This window comes from Canis aureus, chromosome 9, assembly GCF_053574225.1.
Source record: "Canis aureus isolate CA01 chromosome 9, VMU_Caureus_v.1.0, whole genome shotgun sequence".
NCBI lineage: Eukaryota > Metazoa > Chordata > Mammalia > Carnivora > Canidae > Canis > Canis aureus.
In genome coordinates this window covers 4,303,305-4,324,130 of record NC_135619.1, presented here as the reverse complement: position 1 = coordinate 4,324,130, position 20,826 = coordinate 4,303,305, and the positions used below count along the sequence as shown (strand labels likewise).

At 51.9% G+C, this 20,826-nt stretch overlaps 2 protein-coding genes across 2 annotated transcripts in view; both read left to right on the top strand.

Annotated features, from left to right (window-relative positions):
* The window catches only part of FBLN5 (fibulin 5), a 69,623-nt gene extending 60,215 nt beyond the window's left edge, over window positions 1–9,408 (top strand). Inside the window, exons 10-11 of the mRNA XM_077908512.1 lie at window positions 965–1,160; window positions 8,444–9,408. Of these exons, the coding sequence (XP_077764638.1) occupies window positions 965–1,160; window positions 8,444–8,605 (358 nt within the window). The 3' untranslated portion in view covers window positions 8,606–9,408. The remainder of the gene's footprint in view (window positions 1–964; window positions 1,161–8,443) is intronic.
* A 1,885-nt stretch (window positions 9,409–11,293) lies between these two features.
* TC2N (tandem C2 domains, nuclear) overlaps window positions 11,294–20,826 on the top strand; it is a 71,218-nt gene continuing 61,685 nt past the window's right edge. The window contains exon 1 of the mRNA XM_077908509.1: window positions 11,294–11,448. The gene's annotated coding sequence lies outside the window, so the exon portion shown is untranslated. The remainder of the gene's footprint in view (window positions 11,449–20,826) is intronic.

Here is a 20,826-nt window from a genome sequence, read left to right as displayed (position 1 = left end):
TGGCCAGTGATTAAGGAGCTGAGGAAGGGCGCTTGGATTTGGATGATAGTCCGGAGATAGAACCAACCAGTGTTTGGAAGCTAGATGGGAAGCCTGAGGAGAGTGACAGGAAGAAGACAAGACTGACTCCTAGTTGTGCCCATCAGAGCGTGTCCTGACAGACGTCCTCATCCCGTGGTAGCTCTGACCCCTGGGGGGTGTCTTAGGGGGAGGTGAGAGATGGGGTGCCGAGGGAGACATGCAGGGGTGTCCACAACAGGCAGCCCTTGGGAAGAGAATCGTGACATTGTATTACAACCATGCCGTGCTGGTGTTTCACATTAGCCACTTTGTAGTAAAGACATTTGTGTCCATGATTTACTTCTCCTCCTGGAAGATGGACTATTTGAGGTCAGGATCTCATTTATCACTATGATTCCAAAGCATCTCACATGGGTTCTAATACATAGCTAATTTAGAGAGTTCAGAGCTCTTGTGTACTGAACGCCAGGATGAGGTGATGCTCTACACAGAGCAGGCCACGTGCGTGGGGAGTGCGCAGGGACCGCCCAATTCCTGCCCATCTAATGTGCTTCCTCACTTCTAGAATTCTGTTGTGAGTACACATGTCTGGGGAAGTGAAGGGCTAGGTGGCCAGTGACGTGTCTTGCCCAGTAAATGTGCGACAAATGTAACATGCATTAGAGAAGGGCCAGTGTTCTGCGAACCAGACATCTGGGGTTTATGCCCTCATGGCAGGACTATCTGATTGGTCAGAATAGGCCATTCTCTGGGAAACAGGGAGTTTCAGCTACACTCTGGTGAGTTTTTAGAGGAGACCCAGGGGCAGAGAGGATCTACAGGTACAGCATGCGGAAGATAAAAGCAGGGTGGCTGGCTTTCCAGTGTCTTAGTGAGGAAGTAGGTATAAAGGAGCATCTGGAAAGGATTTGTCGCATTCTCACGCAATTTCCCTCCTCAACAGCCGCTGTATGTGTCCTGCTGAGAATCCTGGCTGCAGAGACCAGCCCTTCACCATCTTGTACCGGGATATGGATGTGGTGTCGGGACGCTCCGTTCCTGCTGACATCTTCCAAATGCAAGCCACGACCCGCTATCCTGGGGCTTATTACATTTTCCAGATCAAGTCTGGCAATGAGGGCCGAGAGTTCTACATGCGGGTAAGAGGGGATGGTTACCATCTTCCACCATCCTTGTGTTGTTAGCCTGCCACATGCTTCTAGAAACAGGTAGGAGAGCAGCTGAGAGGGGCAGGTGTGAGGAGAGGAAAGGAGAGTAGGGGGCAGTGAAGACCTCAAGGTTCTGATTCCTGTTACCTTCTGGGCAGCTCTATGAAAACTGCTTCTCCTGGGTGAGCCTCTGGGTCCTCATTGCACAATGAGAAGTTAGGCTGAGATGCAATCTTCTGCCTGGAGGAGACGCTCCCATATCTGGTTGTCCATCCACTCCTTTGACAAATACTTACCACCTGCTCTGCGCTTCCAGCAACTGAAAATGGGGTAGCGGAGGAACCATCCCCCAGATCCCCGCCCTCGTGCGCTTACGTTGCAGGAAATGTCATGGTGTCCTCACAGAGGTGGGCGCCATCTGTGGCGTCCCAGAGTCACCATCCTGGCTCTCTCCTTTGCAATGAAGTAAAATGAAATGAAACCAAACATTAGGTTACTTCCATGGCACCAGCCGTGTTTCAAGCACTTGGTGGTCACCTGGGGCAGTGTGTTAGCTCAGGTGAGGAGCATGCCTGTTGTTGAAGAAGGTTCAATGGGATAGCCCTGACTGTGTCAGGAAAAGATTTTAGGACACGTGTCCCCCAACATATTTGCTTCTTTGTTAATTCCTGTGCTGCTGTGCTCTTGAGCTTCACCTCTGGCAGTGCTGGGGTGGACGCACCTCTTTGGAGACCCTCTGTTTAGAACGATGCTTTTCATGTTTCGGTGGGAATTCGGGCACTGGCCCGGCAAGTGGATTCTGGAGCTTCCTGTCCAGAGAGTCTCTTCCAGATGATGGTGGTTGAGGCCTACCATGTCAGCGTCCTGTGGTCACTGTGACAAATCACCACAACATGGTGGCCTAAGACGACAGACGTTTATTTTCGCATGGTCCTGGAAGCCGAAACCCTGAAGTTGCATTCACGGAGCTGAAAGCAAAGCTCCCAGAGCCACAGCCCCTCTGGAGCTCTAGGGGAGAAGCCCCGCCTTGCATCCTGCAGCTCACCACCGGCAGCCAGCACGTCCCCACCTGTGGCCCTATCGCTTTAGCCCCTGCGACTTCCGTCACAGTGCCTTGGCTTCTTCATGCATCATGTCCCCCTTCTCCGTCCAGCTCACGTAGGATTGGATTCAGGGCCTGCCCAGATAATCCAGGATAATCTCCCCATGCCAAGAGTCTTAATTTAGTCACAGGCTAAGATCCCGTTTCCTTTAAGGGAATATTTACGGGTTGAGGGGATTAGGGCCTGGCATCTCCAGGGGCCCTTCTTCAGCCAGGAATCCGCATCTCTGCACATGCAGCGTGCGGCCCCTGGGGGCGCTGTGGTGGGGTGGGGGGAGCTCTGGCCAATGGAAGCTCTCCCACTTGGAAGGGGTTCCGCCTGCCCCAGGGCCTGGGAGAGGACCACCAGACCACCACCTCCCTCCCTCCTGGCGGAATCTTCCCATCCTTGCCTCAGGGGCTGGGACGGTCTAAAACCAGGGAAACCTCAGAAGCAGTGGTTGGAACAGATTCGCAAAGGTCCCCGGGGCTAGTCCCCTGGTGCCTGCAGCCTCACTGAGATGCTTTTGGCAAGACCCTCCTAGGACCGGGGCCCAGGTGATAACATGGTCTAGGAGCCAGAGGCCTTGGGAGAAGAGGGACCGAGCTGAAGGTAGAGGAGCTTCTGCAGGATGAGGACGGAGCTGCATTTGTGTCTGTGCTTTCTGTGCTGTCCTGCAGAAACCTGCATCCTGGGAGCTGCTCTGGTCCTGCGGCCTTTGGGAGCATAAGCACCCAACCCCCCATCCCCGCATCCTCTAGTTCAGCCTCTCGCATTTGTACAGACACAGAGGGTCCCCACCACAGAGCACAAAGATGCCCCTTTTGGGGATTTAAAATACCACCAGTGATACCTCTTGCCTCGCATTTTTTCCCCCTGAGCAGAAAAGAAGATCGTCAGAAGGTGAGCTTGCCTGGGCAGGATTTCAGTCGCTAGAGCACCACCTGCTAGGATCCCTCCAGCCCCACGCGGTCCCCGTGTGGCTGCCTGAATGGGGTCCCCAGTGGCAGTGGGGGAAGCCGACTGTCCTGCAGGCGGAGTGGACAGGAGGGAGGAGCCTTCCCGGAAGCTTCCCCTAAGGACTTAGATGTCAGGGACCCTCAGGGACCCTTGAGACTCACAGCACTGAGCTGTAAGCTGGTGCCCTCTGTGACACTGACTAGGGCCCGCGTTCTTCAGTATTTATTCAGAAGAGGCTGTCGGGCCTCTGAGGCTGAAGGAACTCAGCGAGGGTTTGCGCCCCAGAAGAGAGAACAGGCACCGTGAGGGGCCCTGTGCAGCCCCGGACTCAAGGGCAGGGAGACGGAGAATGTGCCTGGGAGTGGGCCTTCCACCCTCAGTGGAGCCAGGCTGACCTCTTCCCTTGCTTTCCAGCGCTCACCAGCTGTGCGGCCTCAGGCACATCACCTAACCTCCCTGGGCCCCAATTTCCACATCGGTAGAGAGTGGATCATAGTATTTACTTTGGGATTAGATGGGATCAGCTACTTAGCCCAGGGCCTGGGACACAGAGCGACTGCTTCCATCCCACGGGCAGCGTTAGGCGAAGCTAAAACCCTCAGCGTCACTAACCCCCTCACATTGCGGCTCCAGACCTGTGCACTCCTGGGTGCTGTGAGGTTACCCCCGTAGGGCTGACAGGCATTCCGAGCTGCTGTGGAGTTGTCTCCTCCCACATCCAGCCCAGCTGCTTTCAGCAGAAACTTTACCCCTCTGCCTCTTGTGCAGTGTAGCTTCTCCCCTTCCCTGACCAGGGGTGAGGATTCTGAGCCAGCTTCCCCTCCCCCCACTGTTCACTGTGCTGCCTCTGGCTCCTCCTCCAGGACCCGGGGGTGCAGCTGCTGGGCGGGAGCATTAGGGGGACCCAATTCTCACTAGATTGTTGCCTTTGTAAGCAGGCGTCAGTGCTGTGTCTGCTTCACGGGGATGCTTTGTGGGTTCTTTGGAAGTTCCCCTGAAGATGTTGCACTGGCCATTCCCTGGCGTGGGCATCAGGGCCCCTCCATGGGGCCATTGGTCACCCTGAAGCACCCTCACCATCCTCTGGCGCTCTGTCCTGCACACACCTCCCAGGGGCGGGGAGGAGGAGGTGGCGCCTCGACAGGGCAGGTGCCCCAACAGGCCACTCCCAGCGCCCTTCCCCTTGCTGTGGTTCTAGGTGGTGGGGGTGCCCTGTGTAGGCTTCTCCAGGACAGTTGGGACTGTTGTCTGCACTCCTAATGCCAGGGGAACCACAGCCCTGGATGGTTCCCATGACCCCCATCTGGCTTGAGTTGGGGGCTGGGAAGGGTGCTTAATGCAGCCTGGTGGTGAGGGGGCCCAGAGAGACAGAGCTGGCCGGGGCGGGGGGGGCCTCCCTGCAGGTGGTGGGTAACAGCTGCAGGAGCCCCTGAGCAGCGGGGCGCAGCCAGCATCACGCCCAGTGCCATCTCTACGTCCCTACGTCACTCCCTTTATTCTTCCAACCATCCTGTGGCCGGGGCCTGATGTGTCTGCGTGACTGTCCCAATGTCCAGATGTGGGCCTGAAGCACAGAGAGACAGAGGCTGTGTCCGTGGTCTCAGAGCAAGGACACACTAGAGCAGGACTTGAATCCCGCAGGCTCATCTCCAAATCTATACCTACTCTGACATTTCTCCTTAGGATGTGCAGTATTTTCACCTGCTCTTCTAGCTTTGAGATTCGGCAGAAATTGAGATGACTTTAACATCCAGTAACGGTAGAAAGTGTTCAATAACCAGTTCAAGTGTTCAGTAACTAGTCTTAGTTATTTTACATTGATAGCATTGATTCTTTTTTTAAGATTTTATTTATTTAGTAGAGGAAGACAGAGCAGGTGTAAGCAGGGGAGGGATGCAGCGAGAGGGGGAGGGAGAATGTGAAGCAGACTCCACTCCCAGCATGGAGCCCAACGTGGGGCTCGCTCTCATGACCCCGAGATCATACCTGGGCCGAAACCAAGAGCTGGGTGCTCAACCCACTGAGCGCCCAGGCGCCCCTGAGAGCGCTGCTGCTGCGGCTGCCATCAGGAGACCGTGAGCTCTGGGCCCTGGGTGTTGGCAGAACTGGACGGAGCATGGCGTGTAGGTGGGGCTTGCTGGCCCTCAGGCCTTCCCACTGAGATGCACCAATTGCCTTACAAGCACACAGCACATGGACCACATACACCCACCTGGACGCCCGGGCTCATGTGCATGCAAACACACACCCCTTCCACAAGCACCGTGGGCAGCCCATCTCACCCAGAGCCCCAGACAGGGGACTGGGGACTGGGGGCCTTGGCCAGGTGACTCAGGGACACAAGTTGGGCCAGGAGGAGGAGCACGGTCACAGGTTCAGACTGTGCCAAAGCACGTTTACTCCGTGACACCTGGACCAGGGGGCAGGTCCCGGGGAATGGCCCCGCTTGCTGAGGTCAGACAGTGCCGCCGGGCAGCTGGCTCTGGAAAAGGCCCGATGATGCTGAGAAGCAAGCCAGGAAGACGCACATGGGGGGCAGCTGGCAACCTCTGCCATGGCCCACGGGACTTGTGCCTTCTCTTGTCACATGCGTGGATTCAGCAGCGTGAACTGTGCAGCTTTGAGCCAGGCACTGAGAGTCCAGGAACAAACAGGATGTGGCCTGGGGGAAACCACACGGGGTGGGGGGAGGACAAATGGCCAGGCAAACATGGACAATGTCAAGTGGTGGTTCTTACCTGGAGCCGCGGCAGAGGAGGGTCAGGAGATTGAGATGTACGGAGACCGTATCAGAGACTGTGGTGGCCAGAGCAGAACAGGGGGTGGGCTTCAGACACTGCCACCTAGTTTGGTGATCTATGTACACTGTAGGGCCATAAGGATTAAATAAGGGATGTGCCCAAGGTCAAAGCCGAACGCCAGGGCTCCTAACCCCTCCCCAGTCATCATGACCGTTTTGCACCAGTGACCATGAAGCCAACCAATGAGCAGGGGCTCTGGGGAGGCCTCTTTTCCTTGATGCCCTTGGTTGTGCCCCAAAAGCCTAGTGAGTCGTGGAGGCAGCTGTCCTCAGCCTTCCTGACAGGTGCTCGAGGGCTCCCGTGTGCTTGTGGCCCTGGCAGGCATCAGACCTGCTGATCCCTTAGGGTCACTTCCCAATAGAGAGGCAAGAACCCTCTTATTCTCTGGAGACCTTTACCAGGCAAGCCCAAGGGAGCACCTTGGAGGTTCCCAGTTGCTCTGTTCCCCTCCCGGACCTCAGCCTCCCTCCCAAGGGCTGCCCGTGCTCAAGGTCCTCAACCCTTGGCCTTTGTTCATGCAAACAGCACAAGCTGCCAAGGTATTTGTCTATGTAAATGCCGTGGGCATTTCCCTCTGTGGCTGTCTCTTCTGAAGTGCTGGCCCTGTGCCCCGAGAAAGTTTTGCAAGAGTCCACAAGGAAGTCTGCACGATCCTCTGCGCAAGGAGACGCCAACTGTGCTGATGCTGATGGGAACAGAGGGAGCAGATGCCAAGAGGAAGTTTCAGTGACGTCAGGCTGATGATAGCCTGTGGACAGGGGAGGTCTCGGTTCCTGTCTGCCCCGCCCTTGCCATACTTGAGGCAGCTCTTGGGGATGGTAGAGCTTCATGGGGAGCCCTCCTTTTGTGGAGACAGATGAAACACTTGGTGTGGCTTTAAACAAGCCAACCATCTCGATTTTGCAGACCTGTTGCTTTCAGTTTCTGGGCACAGTGTTGGGCTCTGCAACCTCTCCTGTTCTCTCACGCCGTTCCCTCCCCAGGAGCCTGCCATCCGGCCCTGCACAGACCATGGGCGTCTCTCCCTAAGGGCTGTGCTAAGGAGAAGCAGCGAGGCACGCAGCAGCCTCTTGTGATAGTTGGAGTGTGGTGGGAAAGGCCTGGTGTCTGGGCTCGGGCAGCACCTTTGCCCCTGCTGGTCAAGCACTAGGCCTTGGTTTGCTTATTTAGCAAACAGGGAAACAATGAGACATGGCTGTGGGATGGCAGTCCTCATCCCCAGATGGGGTCCTGGGCTCTTAGAGCAGCACTTCCCACTGTTGATACTGTTGATGTGCCCGTGAATCAAGTGGGGAGGAGTCCTGCTACAGAGTCTGGCTCGGTTCTCAGGTGTCAGGTGGGGCCTGGGATCCTGCATTTCTCACCGGCTCCATGCTGGTGCCAATGGTACTGGTCTGGGGACCACACCTTGAGTTAACCAGGCCTTTCGGGGCTTTTTATAAGGATGAAATACATGCAGGGCTCAAGCAGGCCTCACAGGTGGCAGGGCCTCAGTGGATGTCTGCCCTTTTGCTCGGGCTTCTCAGAAGTTTTAGAGCCCGATTCAGCAGAGGAGAGACGCTCACAGGAAATCATTAGGGCCTCAGCATTGGGGTCACAGAGGGGTGAGGCTGGAAGGGCGAGAGGCTGCCTTGTGGGAGCTCTGGCAGGGACTACATGTCAGAGGCCCCAGAAGGTCGATCAACATCCACTCGGGTGGGTAAACTTGGAACGAGTCCCTGGAATTGTTGGTTTAGGAAATGAGTGTCCTGGGTGCATCGGAGGCCGGGTCGGCTACACTCCCTCATTTTAGAGACGAGGCCCTGAGATGTGAAGGGACAGCCCTCTGCCGTGAGTTCCGTCAGTTACTCGCTGTTTCCTTCAGGATAATACTCGCTGAGCACTCACTGTGTGACGGGCCCGGGCTGAGTTCCAGGGCTGCAGTGGCAAAAACCCTGACCCCAGCGCTTGTCCTACAGAGCTCGCAGTCTGGGAGGGACTAGACATCAGACCTAGACCAGTCCCTGTGGACGGCGATGCACGATGACAAGTGCTTCCCACCCCAGGCAGACTCGGTGCAGTGGTGGGGGGGTCACCAGGTGACCCGGACTAGGTCGGGGGATGCAGAGAAGGCTTCTCCAAGGAGGTGACCTTGCAAGTGAGCCCTGAGGGTTTAGCAGGACCGAGCCCGCTGGGATGTGGGCAAAGTCCGGGGAAGAGAGTGACTCCACAGGGATGCAGCTGGGCTGCAGTGCTGTCGGGGGCGGCAGGGGGGTGGGGGCGATTGGGGCTGCAGGGGCCCCTGCTCTGGGGATGGCACGAGAAGCCCCACACCCCCGACAACAGCTGCCCCCCCTTCTTTGCTGTTGCTCAGTGGCATCTGGGCTGCAGCTCATGTGCCCCTGGCGCCGGCCAGGCCTTCTCTAACCAGTGTGCTCGCCTCTGTCCACAGCAAACGGGTCCCATCAGTGCCACCCTGGTGATGACACGCCCCATCAAGGGGCCCCGGGACATACAGCTGGACTTGGAGATGATCACTGTCAACACCGTCATCAACTTCAGAGGCAGCTCTGTGATCCGACTGCGGATATACGTGTCGCAGTACCCGTTCTGAGCCGCGGGCTAGGGGCCCTGACACTGCCTCTCACCAGCACCAAGGGGACAGGAGAACGGGAGGAACGAGGGGGAGAGTGGAGTGAGGTGGAGGTGCCGCTTCTCTTGCTGGCGGCCCCCAAGGAGACGGCCCTGTGTCCTGACCCTGCCTGTGGCGTGGCGGCCCCGTCACTCCAAGGGCCATGCTTCCCCCACTCCTTACAACACAGTTATTGGAAAGTATTATCGGCACCTGACCTGAGATCCACGGTGATTTTTCAAGGTCTTCAGTTTATTTTCATATTTTCGAAGGAAATAGGTGAGGTTCGCGGGGGTCTGGGTCCTCGTTCAGAAGACTGTGAACAGCTTCCTGCCACCTCCTGTCGCCTTCCTGCTTGTCTCTGGCTCGTTGCTGCCTTGCCGGGTCCCCCCAAACCCCGGGACGTGGGCCGTAGCTAGTTTGCTTCTTGTCCGTGCAGAGGAGGATGGCAAGAAACCCCAGCGGGATCTAAGGGCTTTTATAGAGTCTATTTCAAAACCACATGTGGTATTTTCAACCAGAAAAGAAGTTGTTGTTTTCTTTAAGTTTGTGTAACTGTTTAATCCTTTCTTGTGCATTTTGAGTATTTTTTAAAGAAATTAAATGATAGAATTCCTTAAAAAGGCCTTAAGACACATGTTATGTTCTAACTTCCCAAACCCAGTCTCCTCTCCTGTTTAGCCCAATGTTCTCTTCGAGGATCCCTTAACCATGCTTTCTTTAGAATTTTTACCCAACTGGGTTGGAAGGCAGAGGTCTCTAAACAGATTAAATATTTGAAGAGATCTTGTGTTTGGCTCGTTTTGACTCATCGTGGATGGTCTGGCATTCGGGGTTGGTTGGTTGGTTCTGGTTCTTTTAGAACCTGTTCATTGTGCGTCGGTGTGGAAACTCCCGGGAGAGTGGGATGGGCCCTTGATGGGGGTTGGGGAGGTGGGGGCGCGGGCAGGGCAAGGGGAGCTGCCAGCTTCAACCTGAATCCTACTTCATTCAGTTAGAAAACCAGGAACCATCCCTCTGTCATGTAGATTATTTCCAGGTGCCCTCCCAGGACGCCCAGGTCATGCTGTTACTTTTAAATCAGTGGTCCTCAGTCCTGACTGCATAGCAATGCAACTTGTGGCGCTTTTAAGAAAAACAAACAATAACACCTGATTTCTTGGGCTCTGACCCCCAGACATCCTGATTTAGTTCGTCTTTGATAGAGCCCAGGCCTTGCGACTTTTTCTTTTCTTTTCTTTTTTTTTTAAGATTTTATTTATTCATGAGAGATCCAAAGAGAGGCAGGTACACAGGCAGAGGGAGAAGCAGGCTCCATGCAGGGAGCCCAGTGTGGGACTCCATCCTTCGCCCTGAGCCCAAGGCAGACACTCAACCGCTGAGCCCCCAGGCGCCCCCCATCGGGCATTTTCCAGGGATGTTACAACCCCATCAACAGTAAATAGCTCCAGAGGCCTGGCATAGCTCAGGAGAGTCAGGACGGTTTCCTGCAGACTTGGTGGCCTTTGCCTCTCTCGGCTCAGTGGGGCGCACAGCAAGGAGCAAGGGGATGGCCCTGAGCCGGGGCACCCCTGGCGTGGGAGGTGGAGGGGTCAGGAAGAGGTGTGGAGCCTGGAATGCAGCCGGGTGCTAGGAGCGGGGCGCCAGGCAGCTCTGAATTACCGCCCTCGGCTCAGCACAGCCCCGGGGAAAGGTTTCCTTGGACGTCAGGAGACTGAAGGCCGGCGGCATCTTGGTGACTGAGGACCCACTGGTTTCAGAGGTGCCACATTTGGAACCAGACCTGCTTCTCTCTGGGGCTCACCTTTTACTTGTCCACGTCAAAACGTGGCTTCCTGCTTCTAAAAAAATAATAATAATAAGCAAGAGAGGCTCCTAAAAGCAGGCTGCAGGGGCTCCTTGAACCTCAGAGGTTCTTCCCAAACGTGGTCTGATGAGTTCGGTGTAAATGGATCAGAAGCATGTGGGATCAATTTACCTTAAAACACGCTGGGGCCTAAAAATTAAGGGGAAAACATCCTGGGGCAACGTTGTGTATCAACGCCAAACCCAAAACATTCCGGAAAGAGTTAGAGAGGCTCCCAGATCCTGAAAGCTGTTGGCTCCCCCCACCGCTGGGGAAATCTGCTCGTAAGGTTGTAAGGTCGGCGGGGGGGGGGGGGGGGGGGGGGGGGGGGATGAGCTTGCTCTGAGTCACAGCATTGCGCTTCCCTGGCGTCCCATGGGCAGCTGCTCCTGGGGGTTCGGTCCCGGGCCCCCACCCTGAGCCCTTGAGGACAGGCTCCCCGTCAGTCATCCGGCTATGCTGAGCCCGTCACAGGAGCCTGCTTGGGCCGCGCCATCAGGCCTGAAGAATGAAGCCCCCTGTGGCAGGCGGGGCGCTGCGTAAAGAGGAAGCACACCTGCACACGTCCCTGGGTTCCCCGCACATCTGGGCTCTCCAGGCATGAAAACTGCCATTCAGCTGCTCTAATTCTAAAGCCTTGTGATTCCTTGAAACGTACTGAGGGGATGACAGCCAGTATTTCCATTAAACTGCAATCTCAGTTCCACGGTGGTTTGCCAATCGTAACATTTTCTAACTGGCACAGGATCCACCCACCTGTTGCCGCTCAGGCCCGGGAACGTCCTTGAAATTTTCTTAGGCAACCGTCTTGGCCCTGGGGGTGTTATTGTTCCAGACGGCGAAAACACTGAAGGAAGTCTGGTTACTTCATTTTCAGCGGCACAGACGTTGTTTTTGCGGCCGCTTGTTTATTGCGGTGCGTGCACGTTCTTCAGCGGGTGAGCCATGAGGGTCCCCAGAGAGGCGACCCGGCAAAGCAGTGAGTATTCTCGACTCCCCTCTCGACACACGGAATCCTGTTTGCAGAAAGGTTTCTTCCTTGGGGGGCGGGGAACATGCTTTGGGGGAGCAACCGCCCACCCGGCTTTGGTTCAGCCGTTTGGTTCAGAGAGATGAACAGACGGTCCACGGATAAGATAGTTTCCTGAGGGACTGTGCTGCCCACGAGACGCAACGGGAGTGCAGTGTGACCGGTGCCTGTGAGCAGGTGAACAAGGTGATGAAATCGGTTAGATTGTCCAGATTATTAAGATGTGTCTATTCTACGCGACAAAAATTCTTACGAACATCTATAGATACATATTTGAAATGTCCTGTAATACGCCTCTGCTTACAATCATTACACACCTTGAAAGAAAACAAAATCAATGTCAGGTGAAAATTTTCTTGTACTTTGAAAACACTTTTTTTTTTTTTTAACGGATGGATTGACTCAGAGCGTCAGTAGGGGGAGGGGCAGAGGGAGAGCAAGAAAGAGAAGCCCCGGCAGACGGCAGACGTGGCGCTGAGTGTGGAGCCCTGCATGGGGCCCGATCTCACGACCCTGAGACTATGACCTTAGCTGACGTTGAGTCTGGCTCTCAACCCACTGAGCTCCCCGGGTGCCCCAGATATACTTTGTACCTTGACATGCAATGATTTCTTTTTCTAGAAAAAGAAAAAAAAAAAGCAAACATTTGTTAAAGCTCTTCATTATTTTGGAACTGGCTGATGCTCATCAACCACAAATACACCAATTTTTTTCTTATTGGTATTTTGTTCTCGAATTTCTTACTGCCTGTATTTAACAAATGGCTGATATCTTCATTAGAATCCTTGCATCTTGAAAGAGGAAAGAAAACCACAAAACCTAGAGGCTTCAGGACAAAGGGAACATGTAGATGCAGGATTTATCCCCTTGGTAGCTCTTGGGTTGACAGTGCCAGTTAGAGTCTTTGACTTGCTGATGCCTCCTCACTAAGAATCTTTGCCTGCAGCCATCAGTGAAACAAATCATAGGCATGAGAAAACTGGTTTCAACTCCGGAAGTATTTACCAAAGTGCCATCTTTGGTGTCTTCTCACCAAGGGGAGTTACATGGTCACAGGCAGCATTAACAGCATTCCTTCCTCCCTTCCCTCCCAATAATGTAAGATGAAGGTAGCGCTAAGACATAGGTTGATGGCAAACGTCGAGGGCATTATGACACCAATGTATAAAGGTTAATTAATCAGTGAATTGTGACTGATGTAGGGCCAGAGAGTCATTGTATAGCCTGATGTCATGTAAAAGCAGTTTTTATTTGGGGAGGATTGTTTTGGTTTCAACCTCATCTTTTCTCTAATTCCTGCTGCCCACCCTCCTGCGGAAGGCACATGATATGGAAACCAGGCTCATATAACAAGATTGTGACTCTACTTTGAAACAGGTGCCTTGAGTTCTTCTGTATCTTAGGGTACAAACCATGTGTGATTTATCTGTCAAGAGGAGCATGGATTGCTGTTCTACTTGTGAAATATAACGTCCCCTGCTCTTTAAAATTTTACCGAAAGAGCCAATCATGGATGTGACGCCAGGCCATGGCCTTTGCACAGAACTTAGCCCTTCGCGGTAACCTGTTGTCTTATGGTTTGGTTTGGTTTCTGTCTGGTTCTGCACTGAAAAATACCCCATGGAGATTTGCACCCCACCCCTGGCATTTCCACGCAGCATTTTGCCCATCTTTCGGAACAGCAGACCCACGCACAGTCAGGTAACGCTGCTGGATTTTTATGTGCAAAGGCACTATTGACTTCATAATCTCCTTCTTCCCGTAAAATCATGGCTGGTCCAGAGGATCTCTTCAGCCCAGAATTGATGCAGAGGTGGGGACAGCTAGATCCCCCTGCTTCTTGCTTTTTCTCTGTTGGGACTTTGGAATGCATTTTCTTCTCGGGATCCTCTGTACCGTTTTTAAAAAATTCCACGACCCCATTTTTCATCATAAAAGCCAAGACATTTCGCAAGTGGGTGGTGAAAAGCTCCCAGGTAGCCTGCGAGGATTGGAGGACAAGAAGGCACACCTAAAAGGAGTGGGCGGCCCCATTGGAGCAACATCTCCAGAGGGGGCTGGGTTCCTTCCTGCTGACACCAAGCCAGGGCTCCGCAGACACTCGGGGGCCACACCCTGCTCTGCTGCCCGTCCCTCCAGCTGCACCTGCTGCACCTGCGTCTTGGGGACTGCGTCCAGCCTCATTCTTAATTTTCACCAGGTTTCACTCAGCTCGCCAGCAACCTGCTGAAGGCTGAGGTGGGAAGGAAGGGGAGGAGCGTGCACTTGGGGCACGTTGGCTGGTTCCTCCTTGGGAGGTTGAACTCCACGTCCTTGCAGAGCTTCTCAGTTGAGGTCGTGGGCTTAGGGGAGGAGTTCTTTGCCTCTCTCCCTTCTCTTCCCATTTCTTCCTAGTCCTGTCTTCTTCACCTCCACCCCCACCATCAGATCTCCATCCCAAAGTCAGAGGGAGGCAGTCAGGGTGGAGTCCCATCCAGGAGAGCACAGTGGCAGCCTAGGGGCAAAGTCCGGCTCTTTCAGCCCCTCTTGTGTCCTCTTCACAGCCACAGAATTTCTCCCCAGTTCAGAACATTCCTTCCTGAATAGAGCCAAGACCTGCTCCCCGCCCCTCCTTCTCCCATTATCGTTGCACACACACACACGCACACACACACACACACACACACACATGCAGAAAGTGTCTTCATCTGGTGAGCTGGCCCTGCGTCTTCCTTGTGGCTGCTCTTCACAAGGATTCTTCCTTAAGGTTTCTTCTGATTTCCGGTGTCTCCATCCTAGGGTCAAGTTCCTTTATTCCAACACCCCTTGTCCAGGAGCCAGGCCACCCCCACCCCTCTCATTCCCAGAAATACATTTAAAATTTTTTTATGTATTTATGTTTAAAGATTTTGGTTTTTTTTATCCATGAGACACAGAGAGAGACAGAGAGAGAGAGAGAGGCAGAGACACAGGCAGAGGAAGAAGCAGGCTCCCTGTGGGGAGCCCGATAGGGAACTCGATTGCAGGACCCCAAGGTCACGACCTGAGATGAAGGCAGATACTCAACCACTGAGCCACCCAGTCATCCCGAAATGCATTTTTAAAAAAATCTTTCTAGCCCTCTCTTTGTCCCTCGTCCACCGTGGCATCCAGTGGCTAGACATAGTGCCTGTGTTCATCACGAACTCTGGGAAAAACTGGAGTCCCTTTAAATATAGGGCAGTGCACAGTGTCAAGAGACCAGGGCCCAGCGACAGCCCAGCGCTTGATTTGTAAAACATGGGCTGGCACTGTGTACAATCTGTGTATTCACAGATTACAGAATTATTCACCCAAACTATTCCAAGATGGTGCATAGGGATGTGTGTGTGTGGGGGGGGGGGGGCGGGGAGGGTTCAGTTTTTTTGTTGCTTTTTAGTGTCAGGGGTAGAATTTGCTGATTCATCAGGTGCATACAACGCCCTGCGCTCATCCCACCTCGGGCCCTCTTTAACACCCATCACCCAGTGACCCCATCCTCCATGACCTCCCTCCAGCAACCCTCGGTTCATTCCATATACTTGAGTCTTTTAGGGGTGCCTGGGGGGCTCCATCTGCCTTCGGCTCAGGTCACGATCCCCGGGGCCCAGGATCGAGCCCCATGTCGGGCTCAGCGGAGCATCTGCTTCTCCCTCTGCCTCTCTAAATTTTTTTTAAGAGTCTCTTACGGTTGCCTCCCTCTCTTTTCATCTTATTTTTCCTTCCCTTCCCCCATGTTCATCTGTTTTGTTTCTTCACTCATACGTGGAAATTCAGAAACACTGGGTGGTTTTAGGGACAGGAGCCTTTGGTTGGACTACCGTATATCCCTGCAACCCTCAGCCGCATGTCACTTTTTCATGGTGCAGCTGATGTTTGACGGTGACCTAGAAAATGACCAGGAATTCCTCAAGCTTGGGAAGGGAAGGGTGCTGAGGGGACCTGTGTGGCCTGAGCAGAGGGCGAGGTGACGTGTGTGCAGCAGGGAGTGACGGAAGCGGAGACCGGGTTAGTACATCCGGATTCATGTCATCGAGCTCGCACGCACGTCGTAGAAGCCAGCTCTGCATATGACACCGGTCCGCGGCGGAGGTGCTACCCAGTGCTCTCGGGTGGAAGGCTTCGCATGCTTAATAAATTAGGGAATCTGAATCTCCTCTTTAATGATTCATGCTTGACATTAGAAAATCAAAGGCTCTGAAAAGTTCTGCAATGAAAAGGAAACATTTAATTTTGTATAAAGGTCAACCAAACTTATTTGCAAGGGACACATCTCCCCCACTAGAACCACCACCAACACCCCCAGGAACAATTTTCTCTAGAGCTGGGGACTTGCTGTTGCCTGCTGTGGGAGCTATGGCAGGGCTCTTAGTTCCCATTGTTTTGCTTCTTAATTAGGAAAGGGACATGGTCTAATTTTTAGCAAGATCATTTTGGAAATGGTTTGTGGAGATGAGAGAGAAGTCAAGAAAATCGTTGCAGTTGTTCCCTCCCAACGGATCTGTCCGAAGACTAGTTTCTCGCTCGAGATGCTTGATGACGTACACTGTGGCCACGGGTTAAGGTTCAAACACCTGAGTGTGGTTGAACGAGCCTCCCAGGGCCGGGCCCTGCCTGTGCATCCAGCTCCACCTCCCATCACCTGCCCCCCTTTATAACCAATTCTGAACCCCCCCGCCCCAGTGAAACCGGAAAGGCTTGTGCCCTCCCTGCAGGTGTTCAGGTGAGAGCGGTCCTTCTTGGCGTGTCCTCCCTTCACCCCTGGGCAGACGCCCGTCTATGGATTGGTAGTCACCCTGGAGGCCGGTCCCTCTGGGAGCTCTCCAGACCCAGGCCTGACTCGGTGGCTGCACTGCTCGCCCACCCACCCCGGTCCTGTATAGAGAAGGTGGCTCCTTGTGCACGACCTGCGTCTCGCAGGCTGTGATTTACTAGGTAAATTTCCAAACTGCAAACACGTTTTAGGCTACATCGCATGGCTCATCAGTCTAGACTTAAGGGCTGGCACCCAGCCTGCCATAAGGTGGGTGTCGATGTCATTTGAGGGAATGTGATCATGGAAACCGCTAGAGAAAATGGACAAAAAAAGGGAAAAAATTCAGGGGCATTGCAGTAGTTGGAGTCAGAAGGTCTTGGTGACCTATGGAGTGTGGAGCCTAAGGGACCCCTGAATCGGGCTATTGAATACTTCAGGAGGAGGGGTGTTGGTGGTGGAGGAAGATGAATTCCATTTTAAGCCTCTTTATATATATATATATATATTTATTTATTTATTGAGGTATAATTTACATACAGTCGAGTAAATAAATGCATAGATCTCCACAACACAGACATCTTGAACAGATGGAGTATGCTAAGCACGAGATGGCTGTAAGACACCCAGCTGGAGGTGGTCTGAACATGGTCGGAAGTGTGTTCATGTTGGGGGTCCTGGGTGGCTCAGCAGTTGAGCGTCTGCCTTTAGCTCAGGGTGTGACCCAGGGGTCCTGGAATCGAGTCTCGCATTGGGGTCCCTGCAGAGAGCCTGCTTCTCCCTCTCCCCCTGCTTGTGCTCTCTTTTCTCTGTCAAATAAATAAATAAAATCCTTAAAAAAAAAAAAAAAAGAAGTGTCTGTGGAAAGAGAAAAGTTGGCACTGGAGATTGAGCACTGGGGATCCTTCTGAGAAGCGGCCTTGGGGATGGAGAGGAGTTGGCGCCATGGGGATGAGAAACCAGAGGACCCAGTCTTTGACCTAGATGATCAGATAGGTTCGGCCAGCCCCTCACAGAGAGTCAGTCACTTCCTTGAATGAGTGATAAGGTGCCTATCCCCAGATTATGGTCTGCACATACCACATACCAGGAAAGAATGCTAAGATAAACAAAAGTGACTCATAGCCTAACATGAAAACTGAAAATTGCCAATAACCATGCCACCTAGGAGCTTCCTGAAGCAGCAGAGTCATTTTCTAGTTAACCCATTAGGCAAATAAATGTTCTTGGTTGGAGGTTGGCATTCATTTTCTCTCCAAGTATACTGCATTTAATTAAATGTATAGGAAAAAAATCTGTTGGCCTAAGGAATTATGGTAGTGTGGCGGGAGGAGCTCTAATCTGGAAGTTTAGACATCCTGGGTTCTTTTTTCCAGCTCTCTTTGGAAAAAGAGATCTCGTCTAGGTTCTCTTGACATACGGCAAGTCACGCAGCCTCTCGGACACTGAGATCCTTCTTTGGTGACCTATAGAAAACTTTAACCCTGAATCCTGTATTTAGTTAACTCCTTTTTTCCCCCTCTTTTTAAAAAGATTTTATCTTTTTTTTTTTTTTTTTTTTTGAGAGAGAAAGAGAATTCAAGCATAAGTGGGGAGGAGAGGCAGAGGGACAAGTAGACTCCTGGCTGAGTGGGGAGCCTGACTCGGGGCTTGGTCCCATGAGATCATGACCTGAGCCAAAATCAAGAGTTTGCTGCTTAACCAACTGAGCCTTCCAGGCACGCCTGCTCACCTCTTCAACAAATTTTTATTCAGCTTCTTCTCTGTTCTGGCTCTGACCTGGATAAGAATCCCTGTTTTCACAACTCTTTTCCGTGACCCCTGACCAGATAGCCGTCACTTTCAATTCAAAGCATGTCCTAATTCTTTATGGCAGAGGATGGAAAAGTAAAGTGGACACCACTCAGGTTCATATATATATATATATATATTTAAATTTTTTTTTATTTATTTTTTTTATTGGTGTTCAATTTACTAACATACAGAATAACCCCCAGTGCCCGTCACCCATATATATATATATTTTAAATTTATTCACAAGGGACACACACAGACAGGCAGAGATATAGGTAGAGAAACAGATCACCTGCAGGGAGGCCAATGCGGGACTTGATCCCAGGACCCTGGAGATCATGACCTGAGCCAAAGGCAGACTCTCAACCCCTGAGCTCCCCAGCTGCCCCCCAACTCAGGTTCTTTATAGGAATTTTGCTCTTAAATTCAGATACCTGGGCATAATTGTATTACTCTGGTGAGGCAGGAGAACCACTGGGATTGGAGCTGAACAGAGCTGGATTTGGGTTCCCATTCTGCCACTTAACAGCTTGTGACCTGGGGTCAGTTGCTTAGGTTTTATGAACTTCATTTTCCTCATCTGTTAAATGGAAATAATGCTACCTTCTTGTTTTGAGAAATAAGATGATGCACATGGAAATGCTTGGCGCTTGTCTTCCCTATTATCCTAGCAAGTAGCAATTGTCCATGTCTTTCTTCACCTCAAATATTCTAAATATCTAAGCCATTTGCCTGAGCCACGACTCAGTTTATAAACAGTTATTGGAATTTGGAGGATCAGAGTGATCCCATTTGCTTCAGCATACCCTTAGCAATTTCCATTTCATTTCAGACTTGAAATCATCTTCACTTTCTTTTTCTTTTTAAAGATTTGTTTATTTATTTGAGAGAGAGCATGCAAGCATAAGAGCAGGGGGCAGGAGTGGGGAGGATGGCATGGGCAGAGGGAGAGGGAGAGGAGAGGAGAGAGAAAATCTCAAGCAGACTCCTTCCTCCCCCTGTCTCTCCTTCTCTTCTTTCACCCCCTCTCCTTTTCTTTCTTCCCCAAACTTATCTCAAGTATTTTTTATATACCAGGTCTTGTGCTAGATCCTTAACCCCAAAAGAGCTTGTGTTTCTTTCTCCTTGGACGTCCTTCAAAGACTCATCTCTCTCTTGTCTTTCTTACTCATCTCCTTACCTTTTTTTTTTTTTTTTTTTTTTGCTTTGGTTCTTCCTTCTTTTCTGCCTCTCTGTTTTCTCCTTTTGAAGGGGTCTTTGTTTTATTGGTAACCCAAAACCCAGCTGTGGTCTCCCTGGTCGACGAGGTCTAGTTATTATTGCCTTGAACTCCTCATTCCATGCCCTATGGAATTGCAGAGCCCTTCCCAATTTCTAAAAATTCCCATGGGATGCGGAGGGGCTTTTATTTTCATGGCTACCTCTGACTCCAAACACTGAACTTCTCTTGAATTCGCTTGGTTGACAGGCCTTTTTATTATGAACCCAGTCCCTTGCTGAGTTGATCCTGACATAAAACTCTGCTTCTTGATTTGATTTCCACAAAAACAAGATGAAAAAACACTTTAGTGGATTGAACAGGGCCCTCCCCTCCATTCATGTCCACTTGAAACACCAAAATGTGAACTTATTTGGAAATAGGTTCTTTGGATATGTAATTAATCAAGTGACGATGAGGTCGTATTGGACTAGGTTGAGCCCTAGATCCAATGACTGATGTTCTTATAGGAAAAATAGAGGGCATTCAAAGATACACAGAGAGCAAGAAGGGTGAATATGAGGCAGAGCTGGAATGACGTGGCCACAAGCCAAAAAGCACCTGAGATTTCCAAGAACCATCAGAAACTAGAAGGGGTGAGGAAGTGATTCTTCTCTGGAGCCTTCAGAGGGAGATTGGCTCTGCTGACACATTGATTTTGGCCTCTGAGCCTCCAGAAATGTGAGAGAATGAATTTCTGTTGTTTTCAGCCAAGTTTGGTACTTTGCTACACAGCACCCATGGGAAGCTAACACAAACACTACTTTCATTGGGTGTGTAGTCAGCTTTACCGAGGAGTTGAGTGAGAGGGGAGATGAGACAGAGGAATACACACTTTAGCTCTGCTGTTTCACTGGCTCCCTCTTCCGTGCTCAACCTGCCTCCGGGTCCCTTCTGCCCACAAAGTCCCCAAACTCCAAATCCACTTAACCCTATGATGCAGAAGACTAGCTCTCAAACTCAGACCCCAGCTGGCCATTCAGACCAAAGTCCTTTCTGGTGCTCAGCTGCATGAAAATACGTTGCAAGGACTAGCAGCCCCTCTCAGGAGGGAGGGGATTGAAAAAGCCACCCCTATTCCCCTTTTGGGAGACATTTCTTTTCCATTTCCTGTTCTTCAGCCTGCTAGAGACAGTGGGGTGGCCTTCTTTACCTGCACTCACCCTTAGAATGCTCAGGGCATGGGTTGTAGAAATCAGAGGGATTTTTCCATCTGTGAGTCAGTGGATGCTGTCCCTGGCACCTTGGAGAGACAAGGAATGCCAGAGGATGTCCCATCCTTGAGGAACGTTCCAGAAGACTGCCCTTAGTTTTCCTTCTTTCAGAGCTCTGTTCAGCTCTGATCTCTCCCATATTCTAATAACAATCTTTTACATTCCACTTCTTCCTCTTTTCTCTCTGTTTCCTCTTCTGTGTGTCTACTTTTTGAGAGCTTTAAAAATTCTGTCACCCTTAGTATTCTATTTTTTCATGCTTACAAATTTCCAAGACCTGTGGGGCAGTATTATTTTTTTTTCCAAATTTT